General features: G+C 40.5%; 1 protein-coding gene across 1 annotated transcript in view; it reads left to right on the plus strand.

Annotated features, from left to right (window-relative positions):
- LOC138146844 (N(4)-(Beta-N-acetylglucosaminyl)-L-asparaginase-like) overlaps window positions 1-2,880 on the plus strand; it is a 69,799-nt gene extending 66,919 nt beyond the window's left edge. The window contains exons 9-10 of the mRNA XM_069068956.1: window positions 672-776; window positions 2,305-2,880. Coding sequence (XP_068925057.1) covers window positions 672-776; window positions 2,305-2,406 — 207 coding nt within the window. The 3' untranslated portion in view covers window positions 2,407-2,880. The remainder of the gene's footprint in view (window positions 1-671; window positions 777-2,304) is intronic.
- Window positions 2,881-24,701: the final 21,821 nt, after the last annotated feature.

A 24,701-nucleotide genomic window follows, 5' to 3' on the forward strand; every position in this document is an offset into this window, starting at 1 on the left:
GGTGTTTTTCTGTCCAAAAAAAAACTAATAAGACAGTGTCTTATTATCGGGGAAACACGGTATTTAGAGTCCATAGGGGCCTTGCAGACCATCTCACCTCTCATTTTACAGATAAAGAAACTGAAGTCCCAGGGAAGGTGGGTCACTTGCCCAAGGTCACAAGCATTAAAAAGCAGGAAAGGATGTGGATCCCTCCCTGTTCTCTGAGGCCAAAGCCAGCTATACACTACATTGCTTCTAGCCCCATACTGTATTTGCAAGTACTATTTTATTGCATATAGAAATTTTAAATTGTCTTTAGATGTTTCTGTGACACTTTAAATGGTTTGTTTTCTTCTTACGTCTGTACTTATAATTTGAATTTAATAGTTTTTTCCAATTAAATGCCAAAATAAAATTAAGAAGATGCTACAAAGTACAGATAAAAAATTAGAAGCAAACAGGAGACCATGAACACTCAATCACTAACATTAATGTATTTTGTTAGTTAAAGTTATTCTGCAATTTTCTATGAGAGCTGGAATCTTAAAAGTAGGATGTGTCATTGGCTTCTCTTATTTTTCAGGTATTGGTTATTTATATTTTTATTTGAATAACTTTAGCTCTTGAATTACTTTCATTTTTTGTCCCTTGTATTAAAACCTATTAAAATGTAGCTTTTTCTCTTGTAGGGTTTATCTCCCAAGGAAGCATGTGAATCTGTCCTTAAACATATAACTTATCAAGTAGGACTTGAAAATATGTTTGAACTTGGAATTATTGCAATGAACATGAAGGTATGAACTGTGATTTTTTTGTAATTTGGGTAGAGATGAGGTAGAGAGAGAGGGAAAAAAATTGGCCCCCATCTATAATTTTATCAGTGCCAGGAACTCTTAGTATGGAAACAATATTCTTCACTGAAGGAGATGGGTGCTTCCTTTAAGATATAGTCTTGGAGAGTTGCTAGGTCTTTGAGAGGTTAAGATTAAGCTCACTCAGCTAGTGAGTCTCTGCCAGATGAAGGACTTCCTGACTCCAAGGCCAGCATCCTAGTCAGTGAAAGGAATCCTGTTTAATTTTCAAACTTGAAAGACTATATAAATGTGAGCTACCATTCCCTGAAAACCTTGCAAAATGATATAAGACTTTAGAGCTTTTTAAGCTCTGCCAGGCAGTTTAAAGGAAGCAGCACCCTGTACAACAATGGTTACTGGTGTCACACCTTGTATTGTGTGTCCTAAAGACCTTTCCCCTTCTGAGAGTCTGTAATAACCTCACCAAAGATATAAGTCTGCTTGCACAGAACAATTCTTTTCTTGGATTTTGAGACAGAAGAGCCAAGGACCCAGCTCCTTGGAGAAATCTCTGGTCCGGATGTCTCTATTCCAACCTCAGCAATTCTAAGATTTCACCAAAATCACAGAGCTTTGTGATTAAATATGGATATGTATATGCATATATATAATGTATTCATCTAGTGTATATGTGTGTGTATATACATATATATACACATATATATATGTACACAAACACATATAATTTTGTCATTTAGTTGTTGAACAGTCGTGTCTGACTCTTCGTGACCGCATTTGTGGTTTTCTTGGGAAAGATACTGGAGTGGTTTGCCATAGCATTCTCCAGTTCATTTTACAGATGAGGAAACTGACGCAAACAAGATTAAGTGACTTATCTAGCCCACAGTAAGTATCTGAAGCCAGATTTGAACTCAGGTTCCTGACTCCACGCCCAGCACTCTATTCACTGCACCACCTAGCTGCCTGTCATGTATGAAATATTTCAGTAATTATGTGCATACATATAGAGTGCAAGTAGAAATATATATGTATGTGTACATAAGTGTATAATTACTCAAATTAGGTTTCTCTCTCTTACATAACCCTTACTGTTTTTTATAGGGCAGCTTGGCACAGTGGATAGAGCACTGAACCTGGAGTCAGGAAGACCTTAGTTTAAATCCATACTTGCCTCTTACTAGATGAATGACCCTGGGCAAGTCATTTAACCTCTGTCTGAGTTTCCCCAGCTGCAGACTAATGATAATAAAAGCACCTACCTCCAGTGTTGTTGAAAGCACTTACCCAGGGGTGGCTAGGTAGTGCAGTGAATAGAGCACTGGCCCTGGAGTCAGGAGGACCTGAGTTCAAATCCGACCTCAGACACTTAACACTTACTAGCTGTATTACCTAGGGCAAGTCACTTAACCCCAATTGCCCCTCCAAAAAGCAAAAAAAAAAAAAAGCACTTACCCAGGGTTTGGTGATCAATGGGTGTTGAATAAATGCTTGTTTCCTTTCTTTTTAGGGAGAAACTGGAGCTGCTTCATCAGTTCAGTTCACCTATTGTGTCTGGTCTCAGGAAAATGATTCCATCGAACAGTTAATACAGTCACCTTCCCAACAATGAAGAATACCATCAAGCATTTTATTTTTACTGTTCATTCATTGGCATGTCAATTAGTTAAATTCATCTAGATAAAGATAGACTAAATGAATCTTGAACTTGTCTTTTTCCATAAATATTTTTCCACATACTCATTTTAGACCTCAGTGATTTTGTAGGTGCTTCATTTCTTTGTTTTCATAGCTTTCATTTTTCAAAGCTAATTTTTTTGTTAAGGTTTCCTGGTTCTTCAAATCAAATTAACAAATTTTTTTAGTGCATACCACCTGAAAGACACTCTCCTTTTATGTGTATGTTTCACCAAAGAAGCAAAATGTTTGTATTAGGAATGGGAGCATTTGTTATTTGAGATGATTGAATCTCATAACCAAAGATCATTCATTTCTGATTGTTCAGTTTTGTGGGTTTAAAAAATGATGTCAAAAATGTTCCTGTTGCAAAGCAATAAAAATCTAAATGGTATTGATGATATGAAAAGTGCTGTTCTTTGTGCATATTTATTATTTGCAGGATTACTCTAGAACAAGGAGTAAAAGAATTCTTGACCAGAATTTATTTTATTTTGTTTATTTTTGCAAGGCAGTTGGGGGTAAGTGACTTGCCCAGGGTCATACAACTTTTGCTATGAGTTTAACTAAATGATACAGTAGGAAATAAATACATGGAGCCTTTTATCTTGCTCCTTGAGGGTAGAGCCTGTTTGAAGTTTTGTTCTTGTATCCTCGGTTCCTAGAACAGTAACTTACACATAGTAGGCACTTAATGATATTTACTGAGTTGAATCAAATTCCTCTCAAGAGACTCTACGTGTTTCAAGAAGTGCTTAGATAGAGTTTCAGAATTGAAAGAATCTGCAGAGACCATTGAGTCCAACCTGTACAGTCAGTTCTGCTATAATACAAACATACTTGTTCCAAAATCACTATGCTATGCAAAACTGTACAATAAAAACCACAGAGCTTATGGGGAAAATGGAGTTAGGGACACAATATTCAAAAATGTTGTCAGTGTCATTAAAAAAATAGGAACCTAATAAAAATGGTAATGCCATTTTATGTATGCTAAATGGTAGAATACATAAATACTAAAATAAATAGTGGCAATGTCTACAGCCCCCAGACCATAGCCATGCAAGAGGTAGTAGGGTTAGTGGGGATGGAGCTACAGACCAGCTCTGCCCTATCACTCCTCTAAAGTGGTCACCTAGACTTTGTTTAAAAGGAGAAAGGGGAAGGGAAGGGAACAAGCATTTATATTGCCCGTGCTCTGTACCAGGCACTGGGCTATAAGTGCTTTTTAAACTTAAAAAAGTGTCATTTGATCCTCACAGCAACTCCAAGAGGTAGGAGGAGAAACTCACCAATTCCTGAGGCAGCCCATTTCATTTTGGCATAGTTCTAATTATTAAGAAGTTCTTTAAAGTGAGGCAAATTGCATTAATTTTTTCTAGCACTGTCTTCTAAAAGCAAATAGAACAGGCACAATCTAACTTCTGTTTGACAATCCTTCAGATACTTGAAGGCAGCCATCCTGCAGTCCCCTAATTCTTCTCTTCTCCAGGATAAATATACTTCTAACCAATTTTCATGTGGCCTAAGTTCTAGGTCCTTCACCATCCTGTTTGTCCTCCTTTGGATGCTCAAATGTGGCCTCCAGAACTGAACATAAGACTTTAATATAGTCTGATCATGACAGAAAACAAGAGGACTGTCACCTCCTTGTCCCTGGAAGCCATCTCTCTTTAGAACTGGACGTAAGACTTTAGATGTAGTCTGATCATGACAGAGTATAAGAGGACTGTTAACTTCCTTGTTCCTGAAAGCTATATCTCCTTTTATATAGCCACAAATATTTCATTAGCTTGGACAATTCATTCTGGCTATCTTGTAACATTTTGATTCATATTAAACTTCCACAAAGACCCTCAGATTTTTGTCAGACAAATGACTTTCTAATCACACCTCCTACATCTTGTGAAAAGTTTTTGAACCCCAGTATAAGATTTCACATTTATATGGATTAAATTGCATCTTAATTCAGCCTATTAGTCTTTGCCCCTATCCTACTCATGTCAACATCTGTTCCAAACTCCTCTCCTGTCTTCAAATCTCCTATTCTCTCTTCTTTCAGGAGATGCCATTGCCTCTTACTTTACTGGGAAAATAGAGATATTAATTGTGAGCTCCCTCATGTCCAATACTCTATTTCATGTCTCAAAATCTCCTCTGCTAGTCCTGTCTTTGAGGCAATCCTTCTCTTTGCCAAGGCCAATGCCACTACCTGTGCCTTTGTGCACATCCCTCCCCACCCCAGCAGCTTGCCTCATCTCTCTCTCTTAGTCTCTGTCTCCATCTCTGTGTCTCTTTTGGTCTCTGGCTCTTTCAGATTCTTCTCTCCTGACATTTTCCCTCCTGTGTACAAACGTGCAAGTCTCCCAATTCTAAAAGCAACATTTTGCTTGACTCTAATATCCTCTTCAACTAGAAATAAAACAATAGCTGCCTCAATTTCCTCAAAGTCCACTTACTTCTCAGTGTCTTGCAGCCTGGTTTCCAACCCATCATTCCACTGACACTGCTCTCTCAAAGATTATTCTTGGAGGGAATGAATTTGGAACTCAAAATTAAAATAAGCAAAAGAATATGAAAATGCCTCATGGTGCCCAAGCTTTCTCATCTCCCGACCTAAATTGGTACAACTGAGTCCTTAAACCTAATGCAGGCTTCTTAGGTCCTCCAAGTGTTATATGTATTCATTACTGTGGAAAAGGCTACAGGACTGGAGTAATGTCTTCTGAGATGGGAAGTGATCTAAGGATCTACCATTTGAGCAACAGTGACTTCTTCATAAATGAGAAGAACTAATTATGTCCACTAAATGCCTAATTATCTTGTCAAGAAATCTGGCTTCAGGCATGTTCTTTGAACTACTCCCTCCCCTTACTTCAGAGTCGAAGCTGTCACTCAGCTGGGCTCCCTTTGATATCAATGACTAGAAAGTAAAGGACAGGGGGAAAAATGACACTAAGTGTGGGGACAAAAAGAATCAGGGTGGGTAGATGGTACAGTGAATAGAACACTGGGCCCTGGAGTCAGGAGGAGCTGAGATCAAATCCGATCTCAAGACACTTAATACTTACTAGCTGTGTGACCTTGGGCAAGTCACTTAAACCCAACTGCCCTGCCTTCCACCCTCCAAAAAGCAAAAAAAAAAAAAAAAAAGAAGAAGAATCAACACCACTTAATCTGAAAGTGCAAATAGTGTCCCTGCCTCCCCCACACTCTAAAATTTCTTGCAGTTTCTTATCAAAGTCTACTCCATTCTGCTTCAAAAATGACTGCTCCAGATTTTGCCCTTTTTCTGGTTTGACCAAGGATCTGGAGTTTACACTCCTATTTCTCATAATTTTAAAGATAGTTTCTTCCCCCTTGTCTCACAATTAAACAAGCTCCTTTCTATGGAAAAACAAAAGATTAGTCTTCATCTCCCAACATAAATCTAATAACCTTTTCTCAATCCTAATCTTCCTAGGCATTTGTGAAGCTTTTGATACTTTTGACCAGTTCTTGCTCCTGGACACTCTGTCCTCTCTTGGCTCCCATGTCTTGAAAATAGTAAAATGCAGTAAATTGATTGGATATGTGTGCATGTATACATATACATACACATGTACAAATAGGTAGAAATTAAAGATATCCATAAACATGAAAAAATGCTCTAAATCAATATTGATTAGAAAAATGCAAATCAAAACAACTCTAAGGTACCATATCTCACCAGTCAGATTGGCTAAGATGACAAAACAGGAAAATGACAAATGCTGGAGAAGATGTGGAAAAATTGGAACACTAATGCATTGTTGGTGGAGTTGTGAACTGATTCAACCATTCTGGAGAACAATCTGGAACTATGCCCAAAGGGCTATAAATAATTTCATACCTTTTGACCCAGTAATACCACTTCTAGGGTTGTATCCCAAAGAGATCATAGAAGTGGGAGGAAGACCCATATGTACAAAAATATTTATTGCAGTTCTTTTTTTGGTGGCAAAGAATTGGAAATTAAGGGGATGCCCATCAATTGGAGAATGGCTAAACAAGTTGTGGTATATGAATGTAATGGAATACTATTGTGCTATAAGAAATGAGGAGCAGATGGACTTCATATTTACCTGGAAAGACTTATACAAATTGATGTTGAGTAAGAAGAGCAGAACCAGGAGAAATTTGTACACAGTCACAGACACAACATATGTATGACAACCAACTTTGATAGACTGGACTCTTCTTAGCAATGCAAGGTTAAAAGACAATTCCAAAAGACTCATGATGGAGAGAGATGTCTACATTCAGAGAAAGAACTAGAAAGAACCTAGTTTGAATGCAGACTGAAGCAAACTACCTGCTCTCTTTCTTTTTCTTGTTTGGTTTTGTTTCCTCTTTCCCATTGTTCATTTCATGGGTTACAATACTTCTTTACAACCTTACTAATGTCTAATGTGAAGTATTTGCAGATCCTATACTTGATTGCATGCTGCCATGGTGGGGTGGGGGGGAGAGGAAGTGGGAGAAAATTTGAAACTCAAAGAATTGTGGAACTGAATCTTGTAAACTAAAAGTAAACAAATTAATAAAGACAAAAAAAAGAGAGAAAGCTTATATAATAAATAATATTCATTGGGTTGAAAATTGTCCATCTAAAAAAAAACTAAGAAAAAAAAGAAAATTATTCAAGATTACCTGAAAGACAAAACAAAAGAGATAACCTGATAACTTTGTTCAGCAACTCTGTCATTATTAATATCAGGTGTGGTGTAAAACAGAAACATCCTCACCAAAAGCCATTTGTCCTGATCATGAAGAAGAAGCAGAAGAGGGAGGAGCATGGGGGTAAATGCTTCTGTTTGCAGATGACATCATCCTGGCTGCATGAAGCCACAAAAGAACCTCCTGGACAGGATCTAGAACCACCCAGGAGAGTTTGGCATAACTATCCATGCAGAAAAAATCTAAGTGAATAAAACATATTTTTGTCCATATTGTGACATGTGATTAGATAGACAAGCTATAGAGCTCAGTGGGGCATATGGATACCCCATTGTGGGTATGTGTATGCGTATGTGTGTGTATGTATATATACATGTATATACACACGATCAAATCATATAGTATAAGCACTCTTCACTCAAAACTAAACCTTGAGCCAAGAAAGCATGACATTCATAATCCATAACAACTTATTACTAGGGTGGTCATATGGCCTTAAACAGACACGAAAGTAACTTGCCCTTCCCTCTTCCCCCAATAAATATGACCACAAGGCCTAAAACAAAACAGCACTCAGTATGTAACATAATACTCTGTATGTAATATGGCATACAGCTTATATCATTGTATTCAGTATATAACGTAGCATGCCCCCCACCTTATACATTCTTTGGGGGCCAAAATCTTTGGGGAGTGGGCAGCCAGCCCCTCCTCACTCAGGTACTGTCCAAAACACTGCTTATACAATCAGGGGCTCCCAGGCCAGGGTCTTCCCTAACACAACATGTCCTCAGGGGTAGCAGAGAACACAACACACTCCACCCCTAGGTTGAAGTAGGTTATAATCCCCTCAATCAAAGTAAAGGGTCCAGGTCCTGAAAGTCCTCTTGGGGGTATGTCCTTCTTTCCACACTTCTGTTGCAGGATCCCACCTGCCACTCTCAGGTGCACACATGATCCAATGAGCCAAAGAAGTCCAAGTCCTGACACTGCTCCATCCCCCGCCACAAGGACCGGGGACAGCTGGATGACAAAGTGACAAAGTCAACAGGATGGGTCCCCGGAGGGTGATGGCACTTCCCCCGTCCTACCATAGACAACTCCACCCCCTGGGTTCCAATACATCCCAGAGGGACATAGCAGGAAAGCATGCTCACTACACCTGCCTTGCTGCAGAGTTTTCATCTGGACCCCGGGCTGAGTCCAGAGCTCCAGCGTTCCTCCTCCTGCAGGTCCAGACGCAAGCAGCTCCCTGCTCCTTCTGCATGTCTCACTCACCTCATGAGGTAGAGGGACTGCTTCATTTCAAGTTCTCCCTGTTCCTTCCTGGGTCCAGGCTCAGCAGGCTCCAGGGGTCTCTGGCCCACACTGCCCCAACTCATCCTCCCCCAGCCTCACATAGGGAGGGGCCACTCCTGGGCTCTGGGCACAATACAGTTCTAGGGCCTCCACCCCTCCAACACAGTCTGGGGCAGGGCTACTCCACTCAAGCCCTGGCCTGGCCATGGCCTTGACTCAGTTCAAAAGAAACTTCTTTAACTTCTGAGCCCTAAGAATTTGAGTCTCTGTCTCTAACATTTCTCAGGCTTTCTCACATGCCTCTTTTTCCTCCCATTCCTGGGATAAATCAATCTGAACCTCCCATAATTAGGCTTCCAGTGATAATAGCTTTTTTTTTTAAGGGGGAAGGTAGGGCAATTGGGGTTAAGTGACTTGCCCAAGGTCACACGGCTAGTTTTTTGTGTTGTGTCTGAGGCCAGATTTGAACTCAGGTCCTCCTGACTCCAGGGCTGGTGCTCTATTCACTGTGCCACCTAGACGCTCCACATAACAGCTTTTCAATATTTTTTTCTCACAACAGTTAACTTTACCATAGCTACAAAAAATAGCACAATAACTGGAAAACAGCAGACAACTATTCCAATCCCACTAAACCCCATACTCTCCTTTAGTCTGCACAGATCCTGCTGACTAGCCAATTATAACACCAATTAGGGTTGAATGCACAAACTAGAATGCTATGTCTGCCTTGATTGGCCCCCACCAAGGCTTGGGGGGAATCTGTGTTTGCCTCAACCAGCTCTCGCTGAGGTTTGAGGGGATTTAGGGGAGTGCATAAATTGTGTGTCAATTGATTCCATTAAGACATAGGGGAAGTTGCCCACCCCTTCTTGCTGGCCCCTGTAAGAAAAGTGATTTGGGAATGTTATAGGAATTGGTGCTCAGAAATCCTTTACTAACATCATCCACTTGATCAAGGGGAAAGTCATCACCCTGAAAGTGGAAAAAATACATCACCAGAGTGCCAACATCCGGGTTCATATTCACAGCCAAGGGGCACCTTAATAACAGCTACTCAGAGTCCCTTTCAGGAAATCAAAAAGGTCTCAGGCACAGCTCCTTCCCATGAGCTAGCCCCAAGGCAAGGATTCAGTTTCCCAGAATATATACAGTTTTGACTGATTGGCTCAGTGCCAAAAGGTGTGAAAGCCTATGTGATTCAGCACCTAATTTGTTACAGCTGTGAACTGGGCCATAGTTCAAAGGAGTAAGACATCTATGATTGACAAGGCTAAATTCCTGGGAACAAGAGATTGTTATGGCCATGGATCCTAGAAACTGAACTCCAAGAAATACTAAAATCCACCATGCTTACAGTTACAGGTGTTCAGGGAAGACGAACACCTGTGGTATGAAGGCTACCATGCCCTTTCCAAGGCTGTTCATCCACCTGTAGTGTCCATCTGATCTGCCCAACTCTCACCTGTGGCTCCAAGAAACTGTAGCATGCACAGCTGCCACACCCCAGTAAACTGTTTCAGCAGACAAGGCTAAACCAGGTTGAGGGTAAGCAACAGTCCTCAAACCCTTCAGTGAGTTAGGGGGATGTCTACCCCAGCAGGCGAAAACTTTCCCCAGAAGAACAGGTGAATGAGAACAGCTTGTGCCAATGGCCACGAAGGCAGCTGAAGCCAGCCGGCACCACAGAGCCCTTAGAGCTTGGTCAGACCTCGAATATGCCAAGGTCATCCACTACATCCCAGGCCACTCCAGTCATCCTGACTTTTGTCTTGCCACTGGACTTTGATGACTCTGGAAGAGAGAGTGAGGCTGACGACTTTGTACAACTCTGCCTCATTTAAGTCCAATCGGCAAATGAGTCAAAGCATCACCTGTGATGTCACTGGTCCTCTTTGAAAACGAAGGACAAGATAGCAGCAGTGGAGCTCACCCATCATGATCTTGACATTCATTTCAAGTGGACAACAAGTTGGGCCTAGAATTAAACAAAAGGAGGAGAGGGGGCTGCATTGATTTCCTTCGGGAAATTTCAGAGCTCCTTTAATAACAACAAAAAATCTCCCAGAAGCAAAGGTGCAGATAGATGGCTTGCAATCCGCACCGCTGTGAGAATATGCATGTAGTTGAGATCATAGATTCATTAGACTGAGGGCTGTGATTATTAAATTAATAGCATCTATAGTGGCATTTAATTGAAAGGTAACAAATAATATACCACATTTAGTAGAAAGCTTGGTGAGAAAATCACAGGGCTGTTGTTAAGATCAAATGAGAAGAGATTTGTAAAGTGTTTAGGAGAGTGTGTGGCACATGGTAGGTGTTTAATAATTGCGTGTTCCCGTCTTTCCTCCCTTCCTCCTTATTGATTTTAGAGGAACATAGTGAAAACACTGTCTTAAAAAGAAACAAGGGGCAGCCAGGTGGTGCAGTGAATAGAGCACTAGCCCTGGAGACAGGAGGACCTGAGTTCAAATTTGGCCTCAAACACTTTACACACTAGCTGTGTGACCTTGGGCAAGTCACTTAACCCCGATTGCCTTGCGTTCCCTCCTTCAAAAAAGAAATGTTTTGAAGACTCCTTAAACATGTCTCTCATATGTTAGTTACTCTCATATTATAGTTACATGAGATTTCATGACAGAGAAGATGAGAAATTATTTTATTCAACAATCTGCTAAATATTGCCATCAAGCCAAGTATTAAGCAAAGAGAACAGCAAAGGCAATCCTTGGAGTCGTGGACAGTGTCCTACAAAAGACCCACCATCATTTCTATCTACAATAAGGTTTCTAGATGGGGTTGAGATCGGAACTGAACAGGAGTTATCTGGAGCTATATTGTAAACGATCTACTGCTGAAGAAAAAAAAAAACCATCATCTTAGTAGTGCAGTAAAAAAAGCTGATTAAGGAAATCCCTTGATGAAATCATTTTGATGATGCTCAGGGTATGAAGCTCTGCCTGGGTATCAAGGCTAACTTATAAGTAATTAACACTATAATAACATGTCATACATTTATATTTATATGTAGAATTCCTCATTTTACTTTTTTTACTTGAATTGTTTCTTAGAGACTGTTCCATATCTCTTTATGTCTTCTCTTTGTCATTCTTCATTTTGCATTTTCCCTTTATACCTATTGGTGGAAAGTGTTTATGTTGGTGGAACAAACTGACATTGAGGAAACTTTGTTGTTTTTGTTTAGTCATGTCTGACTCTTCGTGACTCTGTTTGGGGTTTTCTTTGCAAACATACCACAGTGATTTTCCACTTTCTTCTCCCACTCAATTGGACAGATGAGGAAACTGAGGCAAACAGGGCTAAGTGAATTGTCCAGGGTCACACAGTTAGTATATATCAGGGATGGCCCTTAACTCCAGTATTCTTGACTCTGAGGCCAGCACACTAAACCCTGTGCTATGTTTCCCCTCCATATTTTTCATCCTATATGATAATATAGTAATTTGTGACACTGTGAAGTCCATTCTTCAACTATTGGATGCTTAGATTGATTTAAGTGTTTTGCTATTATAAATAGTGCTACTATAAACATCTATGTACAAATAAGTCTCTTTTCTTTTTAATTATTTCGTTGGTAAACATTATAAAGGACTGTCTCTCCATTAAAGCCTAACTCTGTCTCATTTTGGCAATTTAGTGGCTGTGAGATAGAATCTCCTGATTTAATTTTCATTTCTTTAAATATTAGTGAACTTAAGTCATGTTTCATTTTAAATGAGTCCTTTAAGATTGAGAATTGTGTTTGTAGCTTCAATAACTCAAACTTATATAGTACCCTAAAATTTACAGAGAACTTTCCTTCCAATAACACTGTAAATTAGTAGTTTTCTTATTTCCATTTTACAGATAAGGAAACTGAGGCTCAGAGTTTGTTATGATTACATAACAAGTGGAGTTTTAGAAATCATTCTAGGACAAATGAAGCATATGCATTTTCTATTTGTGAAACATTTCAATCCGATACTTGTAATTTTAAAATCACCATCGGCATGTTCTCTAATCCCTCTTTCACATAAAAGAAAGATTTAAATAAATACTCCAGAGTCAGTAATATACACAAGAAAATATCAAAGTAAATAAGTTAGGCACTTACAAATACAAGAGAAAATTGCCAAGAAATAATTGAATGACATGCTGGCAAATATAGCTAGCTAGTATATACCACAACTGGGCTAGAAACAAACAAGCAAAGCTCTCCTTGGGTGTGTGAAGTATAGTCAATGATACACTCATGCTTTTGATTGTTAACTGATGGGGCAGCTAGGCGGTACAGTGAATACAACACCGGCCCTGAAGTCAGGAGGACCTGAGTTCAAGTTTGACCTCAGACACCTGACACACTTATTAGCTGTGTGACCTTAGGCAAGTCACTTACCCCCAATTGCCTTACCTTCCCCCCTCTAAAAAAAAAGTTTATCTATATAAGATTGTCAACTGATTCAGTCTCAGACCATAATAATTCTTGCACCACCATTCTCACAATCAGTCACAACTTTGGAGTCATTCTTGACTCTTCCTCCTCCCTTTCTTCCCCTCCCTCCCGCACCAATGCAATTAAGTTTCAGATCTTATGGATTCTACTTCTGTCATATCTTTTCCATTCATCTGTTCCTTCCCAAACCCACCGCCATCACGCTAATTCAAGCTTTTATCCCTTCTTTTCATGGAATATTGCAATGACCCTTTAATTCACATTTTTATGCTATAAAGGAATATTTTACCTTTATAATTTACACTTTACAATTCACAAAACACTTTCCTCCAAATGTTCATTGAGGTTGACAGAGTGAATATTATTATTTCCCTCTCTTATAGATGAAGAAACTGAAGTTTAGAAAGGATAATTAACTTTAATTATTGAGCATTTATAAATTGCCTGCAATATAGAAGGCCCTGTGTGCGGTACTAGGAATAAAAGACAGACACGACAATTTGCCCCTTCTCTAAAAAAGGTTGCATTCAGCTGGAGGATGCATAATACATACAGATACATAAGTGCAACATCATTTGAAAGGAAGAAAACTGGAATTTTTTTTTAATGGCAATTGGGGTTAAGTGACTTGCCCAGTGTCACACAGCTAATAAGTGTCCAAGTTGGGATTTGAACTCAGGTCCTTCTATTTCTCAGGACAGTTCTCTATCCATTGCACCAAATAACTGCCCCAAGAAAAATGTCATTTATTAACTGTCCCCTGTGTGCCTGGCAGTGTTCTAAATACTTTACAAATATTATCTCATTTGATCCCCACAACAATGTTGAGATGTAGGTGCTATTATCCCCATTTTACAGATGAGGAAATTGGGACAGGCAGTGGTTGGCTGATTCGACCAGGGTCTAAAAGCTAAGAAACGCCTGAGGTCAATTTTGAACTCAGGCCTTCCTGACTCCAAGATCGGTTCTCTATTCCCTGTGGCACTTAGCTGCCTTTAGAGAATACTAACATTTGCCTTCTTCTTCTTCTTTTTTTTTTTTTTTGGAGGGGGAAAGGCAGAGCAGTTGAGGTTAAGTGATTTGTCCAAGGTCACATGGCTAGTTTTTGTGTGAAGTGTCTGAGGCCAGGTTTGAACTCAGGTCCTCCTTATTCCAGGGCCAGTGCTCTATTCACTGCACCACCTAGCCACCCCAGCATTTGCCTTCATTAGAACAACTTGGTGGTGGTGCAACCGGTAGGGTGTGGGACCTGGAGTCAGGAAGAACTGAATTCAAAATCTGGCCTCAACCACTTACTAGCTGTGTGACCCTGACCAAGTCACTTAACCCTGTTTGCCTCAGTTTCCTCATCTGTAAAATAAGCTGGAGAAGGAAAAGGCAAACCTCTCCAATACCTTTGACAAGAAAAGCCCAAATGGGGTCATGGAGGAGAGTCAGACATGACTGCAAAACGACCAAACAACAACTATCCCAGTCGAGCTGTCAACAGTCTTTGTCCTCACTCTTGATGGTCCAGACCAGAAAGAGGCAGAATAAAAAAAAACTGTCTCCTTCATCTTTTCCTCCCTCTCCCTCCTCTTTCTTCCTGAACACTATATCTAAACAAATCACACTTAACCAAAAAGCACTGTTGTACAATGAAAAATCTACGTTAAAAGAGAACAAATCTTCATGTAGGCAGACAAAGGGAGAGGAGAAGAGAAAAGATGCCTTCAGATGTGGCCTTCACGGCCAAGGGAAGAATAAGTCCCTTACCTGGGGACTTATTCCCCTGGGCGCCCCTCTTGGGTTGAGTCTTTACTTTTTCTCTGTCTCTTAGCCAATCTCTGTATAGCTGAGATCCCTAATTCCCCCTTCTTTGTGAACTATCACATTAATTCCTAGAATCTTACAGGAGAATCTACAACATACTTTATTCAGTCTTAGCTGCCCACATTGAAGCTTACCTTACAACTTAGACTTTAGGTTAGAGAGGTAGCAGCTACAGTCCAGCCTGGGACAGGAGATCTGTCCTCCTGCCTGGCTTGGGATCGATGTGGTCACACTCTCCCAAACCCTAGGCAGATCCATCCCATCCCTAGGCAGAGGTGGGGGCCAGTTCTGGACGTCTCAACTTTGTGAACAATAAAAGTGATCTAAATCTTAGGTACAGTTTGTCTGCTCTCTGCGGCTTGCAGTGTTGTGTGATAAAGCAGTATTTGGAAACACTAGTGGCCCTAGTTACTTGTGGGTCAGGAGCATAAGAAGGGGGGAAAGGTGGTTTAGGGACAGGATTGCATCTGCTATATTTTAGTACATTTGTCATATGATGCTTTCTTGATATCAATGCTTTCTATTTTAAGAAAATTGTTTTTGTTCCTACCAAGAGAGGAGGTCATGTGATAAATACTGACTGGCTTAAAAGGAATGGGTGGGGCCTTATGAGTGTAATTTTGATGTAGGCTTGAATCCAAGCCAATCTTTTATAAGTTTAGAAATCACTAGAGGGCACCATGTCACAGCAAGCCTCTCTTTTAAATTGTAAGTGAAATATAGGGAATGAATACAAAAATACAAGACCAAAAGCCATTCTATAATAGGTACAAGGTCAACAGAACCAAACAGAGAATTCTTGAAATAGAAGTTGTCAACTGTTACAACTACATGAAAGATTGAGCCTAATCACTGATGATAAGAAAAATGCAAATTAAAACCACCTTGTGATTTGATTTCCCACCCAGACAATTAGCAAAACTGGAGGTACTGTGGGAAGACAGGCACAATGAATAGATTGTTGGACCTGTGAACTGGTCCAGCCATTCTGGAAAACAATTCGGACTTGTGCGAGGAAAATGAAAAAACTATTCATACCTTTTGACCCAGAAGTCCCACTTCAGGATATATAACCCAAATTGCTGTTGTTTGTCCTTCGTTCTTGAAAAGTACCATGACATCAGGGAAGTGATGCCATGACATACAAGTGAATTGGATTTAAGTGAGGGAGGAAAGTCGCCAGCCTCACTTTCTCCTCCAGCACCATCTGGGTCCAGTGGCAAGATATAGATCAGGACAACTGAACATGGCTCTTCTTGTATTATCGAAGGAAACAAAAAAGAATGGCATTTCAAGGGGCGACCAGGTGGCTCAGCGAGTAAGAGTACCGGCTCCAGTGTCGGGATGACCTGGAGATCGAATCCCGGGCTCAGACACTCAACACCACACCCAGAAATAACTGGCCGTGTAACCTTGAGCAAGTTACTTAACCCCAATTGCTTTAAAAAAAAAAAAAAGAACGGCATTTCAGGTATTTGGCACCTATGTGGTAGAGATACTTTGAAATATCACGGTTTTTCATTTTCCTTCAAATCACCCCATATAGGCAATGACCAAGAATCACAGTATTTTAAAGCAAGAAGACACCTTAGGATCATTTTGTCCAGTCTTGTCATTTTTTCAGAAGAGTAATCTAGAGCATTAGCAGGTTAAGTGATTTGCTGAGATTGATGTAGCAAGTTAGGTGCTGGAGCCATGATTATTAGATCCCTGATCTTCTCCTATCTCTTGTTCCTGTAAGCTCTTTTGCCTACATGAAATATACTCTATCCACTATCAGGGGAGTGAAGTTCCTAATTAATTATATGATGCAATAGAAAAGGTGTTGGATTTGGAGTCAAAGGACCTCTGCCTCCTACCACCTGGGTGACCTTGGGCAATTCATTTGCCCTCATTGGGCCCAAGTTTTCTCATCTGTAAAATGAGGGCATCGTTTGGGATCAAATGAGATATGTAAAGCAATTTTACTAACTCAAGCTTTAGGACATTCAGATGTGTTTGTTGTTCTTTGGGTTGGAAGAGGATCCGAATGATATCCCTATGGCTAGATCCATGCATTCGATCAGACCAATATGAGCTCAGAAGGTTCTACCACAGATTGGGCACAAATAGTCCATGTGAACATTTAGAGTGGATTCTCTAAATCTGTGCATCTCACACTTCTTTTGAGTTACTTCAATACTGCTTTGCTTATAGAGCACAGAGCTTTCTCTAATGTGTCAGCATGCCATGCTGGGCAGTCCCATGCCAGTGTCTCCCATGTCACACAATCAATTGCAAAGTTCTTCAGAGAGACCTTGAGAGTGTCCTTGTACGTTCAAGGGTAGCAAACTTCTCTAGGACTACCCTCCCAACTAGCCCTTTTATACTCCAATTGTGGCCATTTCTACTTCTTTCAATCTTTACTGCTCTAGTGGTCAATGTTACCGCTGCCATCTAGTTCCAACTGCTAAGAGGACCTCTCATAGTACCTCTGGATCTCCAGCATTCATAAAGGTAGCCTAGACTTTTGAATCATGGGTCATTCATTCACCTAACATTAGGAAAGAATATAAAAAGATAGCCATGTATTCACACCCTTTACGACTGGGAGGAAGATGCGTCTGCCTTCCCTCCCCCACTCAACTCTTGGGACCAGCTCTGAGTAGTCCTACTTCCTCCCAACTTCGAAGGAAAAGAGGGCAATAAAAGGGTGGGTCATCCTTATGTATACCCATTCAGATCCAGTTCAGCAACCCCTAAGTCATCAGCTCTTTCAGCTGCAAAGCCAACTAGAAGATTTTTCAGCATCATATAGTACCAGACCCTCAGACATGTAATATAAGAAAATGGCTCCCAACGAGCTTCTCTATGATCACTTGGACTTGAAAACAAGAAGTGTAATCTGGCCCTGATAGGCAGTCCACACTTGCTACACAGGAAATACTAACATAAGAGAGCTTTACTTGTTCTTAGGGTAGTTTTTCTCCTATGCTCCAGGTAGTAGATTTTTACACAAAATCATAAGAGATTACTCATCCCATGTTTGGAAATGGCAGCATAATACCCTTCACTAAAACACAAGAGTGTACATGAAGATGCTCAGCTTCAAGTGTTATTCCAGGTGCTCTTGCCTTCTCTGGAGGAATGAATAAATGAATGATCCACCATGGCTGTGTAAGAATCCTATCATTAGTCCTACAAAATATACAAATATATAACAGGTTGCCATGAAGTAAAAGTCTATATTCCCAAATAAAAGCTTTTTACTGGTAACCAGCTAAGTAACAAAGTGGATAAAACACTGGGCTTAGAATCAGGAAGACTTTTTTTCCTGAGTTCAAATCTGACCTCAGACACTTACTAGCTGTGTGACCCTGAGTAAGGGACTTCACCCTGTTTGCCTCAGTTTCCTCACCTGTAAAATGAGCTGGAGAAGGAAATGGCAAACCACTCCAGTATCTTTTCTAAATGGGGTCACAAAGAGTTGGACATGATTGAAACTCAACAACTAGGACCAAAATAATCAAGGCTTGATATCGAACTCATATTCCTTTATCTGACCTAAGTAAGTGATGAAAGAGAGAGTGAATATTGCAGAGTGCATAAAAAGCTGTCCTCAGAGTCATAAAGACCTGGATTCCATCTCTATGTCTGAGGCAACTGGGTGGTTCAGTGGAGAGAGTGCTGGTCCAGCATCCAGAAAGACTTGAGTTCAAATCTGGTCTTAGACACTTATGAGCTGTGTGACTCTGGATGAGACACTTAATCTCTGACTGACTCAGTTTCCTCAACTATAAAATGGGTGGTTGTGAAGATCAGATGAGATAATTTTTGGAAAGTACTTTGTAAACCTTAAAGTGCTGCTATTATTATTGACACAACCTGGCTGTGACCTTGGACAAATTACTTCACCTCCAATTGCCCCAGGCAATTCTCTAAGATTATAAATTGCAGAGAAGCTTCTCATCTCTAATTGGTAGAGGCTCTTCTTAGATGAAGAAACAGACCTGATTTTTTTTTTTAAAGTGATGAAAAGTCTTATCACTGAGGTCTTCTTTGCCTTTATTTTAGTCCTTGTCAGGGTTCCCAGACCAGACTAAGAGCAACCAGTTTGACTAGAAGTTTGTGCTGGTGCAAGAGGATGTCCTGAAACTGGTTTTGGTATTGTTGGGCAACAAGTTGGCTCTATTGCTATTATTTTAGTGGAGTATGGAAGCAAATTTTCTCTTTCCCCTCAAGGTAATGCCAGATCTTGATTTGAGGATGACATTCAGTCAATCCAGGCGGCCAGAATATTTTAGGTTCAAATATAGTTTGCCAATGTCCAGGCCAAAGCTACAGAGAGTTAACCAGGGAAACCTCGCTGATAAATAAAATCTGTTTTCTGAACCTTCTTGACTGAGTGGATAGGAAAGATGTAATAATTTTACTTCCTCTCCCTATCCCCAGACTAATTCCTGTAATTCAAAACAAAACCACAGTCACTTAAGCTGTGAATTATTAGATGGAGTTCTCATACTTTTATTTTTCTGTGAATTATATAATTGTGTATTGTTATGTAACTTTTTCTATGGCCAGTTGCAAAGTATGCCATTGAGGCAAGTCAACAAGCATTTATTGAGCACCTTCTAAGCAAGACACTGTGCTAAGTATTGGGGATACAAAGAAAGGAGAAGATACATTCCCTGCTCTCAAGGAGTAGCCAGTCTACTGAGGGAGATAAAATGCAAACAATTACGCACAAACATATATACAAGAGGGTTGAGATAAAGATTGACTCACCCTCCAATCTGAGCAACTTTGCTCCAGGGTTTGTCCCTAAGATGAATGAAGTGTTTCCTCCCCTCTCCCTTTTCTTTTACCTCTTTAACTTCCATCCTATAGAGAAGCAGGGTATCTAGAGCATTTCTGTTCTTGGTGGGGAGAAATAGGCTCCAGCAGGGCAAATGGCAAGATACCTGCACTGACTATGTCCTAGTGTCTTGGTAGACAGGTGGATGGTCTGCAACCAGCTAGATGTAGAGGGCTGCGGGAAAGCTGAACCATCACATGGTGCTATCTGTGATCACAAAGTAGGCTGTGATGTGACATCTATGGACAGCTCTGTGGCTTCAGTGTTGGATTCTTCTCTCATCACAAGGGCCATTATGTATATTTTATATACAACAATGCATTTTACAATCCATCCTATGGTTCCTGCCCGTGTCTTCCCATGAATCCTCCAGACAGTTGACCCAATATACTGTGTGCCTTCCTATGTTCCTTTGTTGTTGAGTTTGTCCTTCATTTTTGAAGAGGACCCTGGCATCAGGGAGATGATGACATGACTTGCAGTTGACTTTGATTTGAGTGAGAGAGGGCTGGGCAAGATCACCAGCCTCACTTTCTCCTCCAGAGCCATCTAGGTCCAGTGACCTGATATTCATCAGGGTGACAGGAGATGATCCAGGATGCAATGGGAGACCCTGGCCCTTTTAGGCTGAGGTCTTTTCAGGTATTCACTTAGAGTGAGGTAATGCCCATTCAATGAATAGGCTTCTTTAAGAAGTGAGTCAAGGGATGGCCACTTTAATTAGAAAAAAAGAAAAAAAAATCAAACTGGGAGGGGAAGGACCCTCAGGGTTGCTGTTCCAAAGAGAAACTGTTACCATTGACATTCATTCTAAGCCTGGAGGGCCCAAAATACAGCCATTAAGTGGAGCTTGGGCCGGGACCTACTGTGGTCAAATCTTTGAGCTTCAGAATAATAGAGTAACTTTCTTTCACATAACCTTAAATCCAGTTACTCTGATGTCCCTTGACCTTATCCCATCAGTGATTCCTGGCTCTCACTCTGAGCCTGGCTCATTTGTTTATTTGTTTTTTTACATCACACAGATCTGATACCCACCTCTCTTGCATTATTCCTCATATATGATAGAATCCAGGGATCAGAAATTCCTCTCTTTCTCCCCACCCCCTGCAAAAAAAAAAAAAAATGATGCTTCATCTTTGACCATTATTTTCCAGTATTGGCGGCACCTTCTTTCATATACCACAACACATTGATCCTGGAAGGGGAGTTAAAATACCCACTGCCATGTCGCCATTGCTTAACACCATCTCCTTTGAAAAAAAAAAAAAGAAAATAAGAAAAAGAAAGAAAGAAAGAGAATCCTCCTTTGATGGTCCCCCAATCCAGACACTGGTTCCTATTATCTATTGGTCTCCAGGTTATTCTCTTTCCTTTCTTAAGGAGTTCAGTACCTCACAGCCTTCCAACCCCAATTCTGGCTCATATACCAGAGGCCTTCAACTCCATGTTGAAACAGTCTGACCTCCCAATTCTTCAATCTGGCCAACTGACATGATCTGCTCTTCCATTCCACCTAAGTTATACACAGGGATGGGCACCCCCTTGATATTGCTAACACCAAATTATTTTACTTCCACAATTGAGAACTCGGAAATTCCTTTATCATATCACAACCTCCTCTCATCCATCTGTATGCTTTTCTTGCTCTTTCATAAACCCATTCTTCAACCTCACCGACATCTAAGCTCTATACCTCTCAGCCTACTTCCCAGGCTATCACTCCTGCTCCGATTTCACTTCCCTAACTTCCATTAACAACCCTTTAGCTAACCAGTTCACCATACTCCTGGTCAGGTACTCTATTCACTGAGCCACCTAGCTACCACAGTCAATTAGAAAGACCTAAGTTCAAATTTGGCTTCAGACACTTCCTAGCTGTGTGACTCTAGGAGTGTCACTTCACTCTGTTTGCCTCAGTTTCCCCATCTGTAAAATAAGCTGGAGAAGGAAATGATAAACTACTCCAGTATCTTTGCCAAGAAAATCCCAAATGTGGTCATAAAGAGTCAGACAAGACTGGAACAACTGAACAACAGCAAAAATGAGTTGACTGATTGATGCATTGTAGGCTGCTCATGTCCATCATTCACCTGTTTATTGCAGGATCACCTTTGTATGAATGAACTTCAACTATAATTCTCATAGAGCACCATATTTGTGACAGAAATCTGTGTTATGGATTAAACAAACTATGGGTAGTCAGAAAAGGTGATGTTGATATTACCTAGAGTTTGAGAGATCACCAAACCCTAATTAAGTCTTGGCCCAGTATGACATTTGGTTACCAATAATGGCAGGCTGTTACAGGATGTAGTAAAGTGGGGAGTGGTGGATGTTCTGAAAAATCCCTAAGGTGTCCAGGGGACAGGGAGACATTCTGAAACCAGCCCAGTGACTCTAAAGTCTGATTTGATTTGGGATACCTGTGGTAGTCATAACATATACCTGACAGTATCCTTGGAACTCCATTGTTCTTCACGGGCTCCTTCCAATCTGGGTGACCCAAGGATGCTCTAGTAAGTATACTAAGGCCTCACAGATCCCCAGTTGGTAGGGACAGGGCATTGAACAAATAGCCTGTCTTTTGTCCTGTATATCCTATTCCACAACAAGAACCAGAATGATTAATCTGAAGTATTATTTAAAAATAGTAGGGCAGCTAGGTGGCACAGTGGCTAGAGTGCCAGACCTAGAGTCAGGAAGAGTCTTCCTGAGTTCAAATCTGACCTCCAACATTTGCTAGCTGTGTGACCCTGGGCAAGTCACTTCACCTGTTTGCCTCAGTTTCCTCATCTGTAAAATGAGCTAGAGAAGGAAATGGCAAACCACTGGAGTATCTTTGTCAAGAAATCCCCAAATGGGGTCAGGAACAGTCAGTCACAAACAAAGAAAAAATATTTTTAAACCACTTACAACACCAGTCAGCCTTTTCCTAACTCATTCCACCACTGACTTTTTATTCTATTCCTGGAGAGATAGTCATCTCTGATGTTGTGACTTCTCAATGAAGTTTTAAAATGCAGCACCTCTCCCAGGAAAGATAGATTGAACTTTATGTGGGGCTGGCAAAGGAGTAAAGGAAGGAAGGAAATAGGCATTGAATTAAGGGCTTACTATGGGCCAGGCACTGTGCTAAACTCCAAAGATACAAACAGAAGAAAAAAAAAGACAGTTGCCGCCCTGGTAGAGCTTACATTGTAAAGAAGGCAACAAACAAAAGGAAGAAGAAATTAGGATGGGAGGGTTCCTGCCTGGGGCATGGCATTAAAGACTTCTGCAAAGCCAGAAGCAAAGTCAGAGAGGAGGAAAAAAAGAATAGCTGGCCTGGGCAACCTCCTCAAAATGGAGTCCCTGGGAGGAATTTGCCTATGGGAGAAGAAGCATGGCAGCATGGAGGAGAGCTATTCCAGGATGAGGAGGTCCTAGGCACTAAGGCAGCTGGTTCATGGTACCAAAGTCTCCAAAGACAGCAGCAAAGTAAAGAGACAAGGCATATCTGGTTCCAGGGTGCCTGAAAATATTTCAAAAACAAAAAAACCTCAGAGCAACCAATCAGTCAATCAACAAATTTGTACTGATAGACTATTGCATACAAGATACTCTGCTAGGCACTGAAGGGTAGGGAGCAGGGAACAAAGAGTTATAAAGCAATCTCTCTACTGAAAGAGCTTATTATGTAGTTAGGGAAAAAACACATACACAGATATAATTAACAATCCAAGCAAGCATTAGGTCCTATGGCTAAATGGGTGGTAGACAATGACTTCTCTAGGAGCTCTGAGGAGGAAGAGATTCTATCAGACTTCTGCGGTCAGGGAAGACTGAGAAGTAGGTGAGGGGAACTGGACTTTGAAGGATGAGAGGTATTTAGGCAAAGGGAAGGGGGAAAGGGCATTGTGGGCCGTAGGGCAATGAGAAAACTCAGCACTGATAGAAGGCCCAGATAGTAAATATTTAACAGCAACCTCTACTCTCCCTGCGCTTTTTTTTTTCTTCCAGTTGTCATGCTAGAAATAATTGAGTTTGATAAGGATTACAATGATTTACCCAAGGTCCCACAGTTCATACGTGTGCCTGGACTTGAACCCAGGCATCCTGACACTGTTTATCCTACATCATACTGCTTCTCTTAACTTCCTCCCTGGAAAAATTATCTTAAGATATCATAGTAACAAATAATGGAACTGATAAAAGAAATGAACACACTAAAGTATAAGTTAAATGTTTTTAATCTAGCTAACAAATTTTTTGTTTGGGGGTTTTTTTTTAGTACCCTATGAAAGCATTTCATAAGCAACAGAAAGGTAATGAATGGGTAGAAACTGGCAGTATAATTTAATGCAAAGAATGCCAGGTTTGGAGTTAAGAGAACCTGGGTTTGTCTCTTTGCTTTAGAACTTAAATACCAATGCGACTGTGCACAAGTCCCTTCAGCCCTCTGGGCGGCAATTTCCTCACCTGTAAAATGAAGGGGATTGGGCTGGATGATTTCTGATAGTCCCTTAAAAATTTTTTATTACTTATGTATTTTTAAAATTTTATTTATTTACTTTTAGTTTACAACATTCAGTTCCACAATCCCTTGAGATCCAAATTTTCTCCCCTCCTTCTCCTCCCCCTCTCCCCCACCATGGCAACATGCAATCAGATATAGGTTCTACAAATACCTTCATATTAAACATTAGTCAAGTTGTAAAGAAGAATTATAACCAGTGGAGTGAATGAGAAAGAAGGAATGAAACAAAACACAAAAGAGAGAGAGCCAGTAGTTTGCTTCAGTCTGCATTCAGACTCTCTAGTTCTTCCTCTGGATGTGACTATCCTTTTCCACCATGAGTCTTTTGGAGTTGTCTTATAACCTTGCATTGGTGAGAGGAGCCCAGTCTATCAAAGTTAGTCATCACAGACACGATGTGTCTGTAATTGCATACAGAGTTCTCCTGATTCTTCTCTCCACACTCATTACCTATGTATTTTTAACATTTTTTTCCTTATAAGTTTTGAATTCCAAATTCTCTTCCTCACTCCCACCACCCACTGAGATAGCAAGCAACATGATATCAATAATATATGTGAAAGCATGCAGAACATATTTCCATATTAGCCATATTTCAAAGAAAAAATCAAG

This window comes from Petaurus breviceps, unplaced genomic scaffold, assembly GCF_028583685.1.
Source record: "Petaurus breviceps papuanus isolate PSGF00001 unplaced genomic scaffold, PetGlider_PUasm1.0 90775, whole genome shotgun sequence".
Taxonomy (NCBI): domain Eukaryota; kingdom Metazoa; phylum Chordata; class Mammalia; order Diprotodontia; family Petauridae; genus Petaurus; species Petaurus breviceps.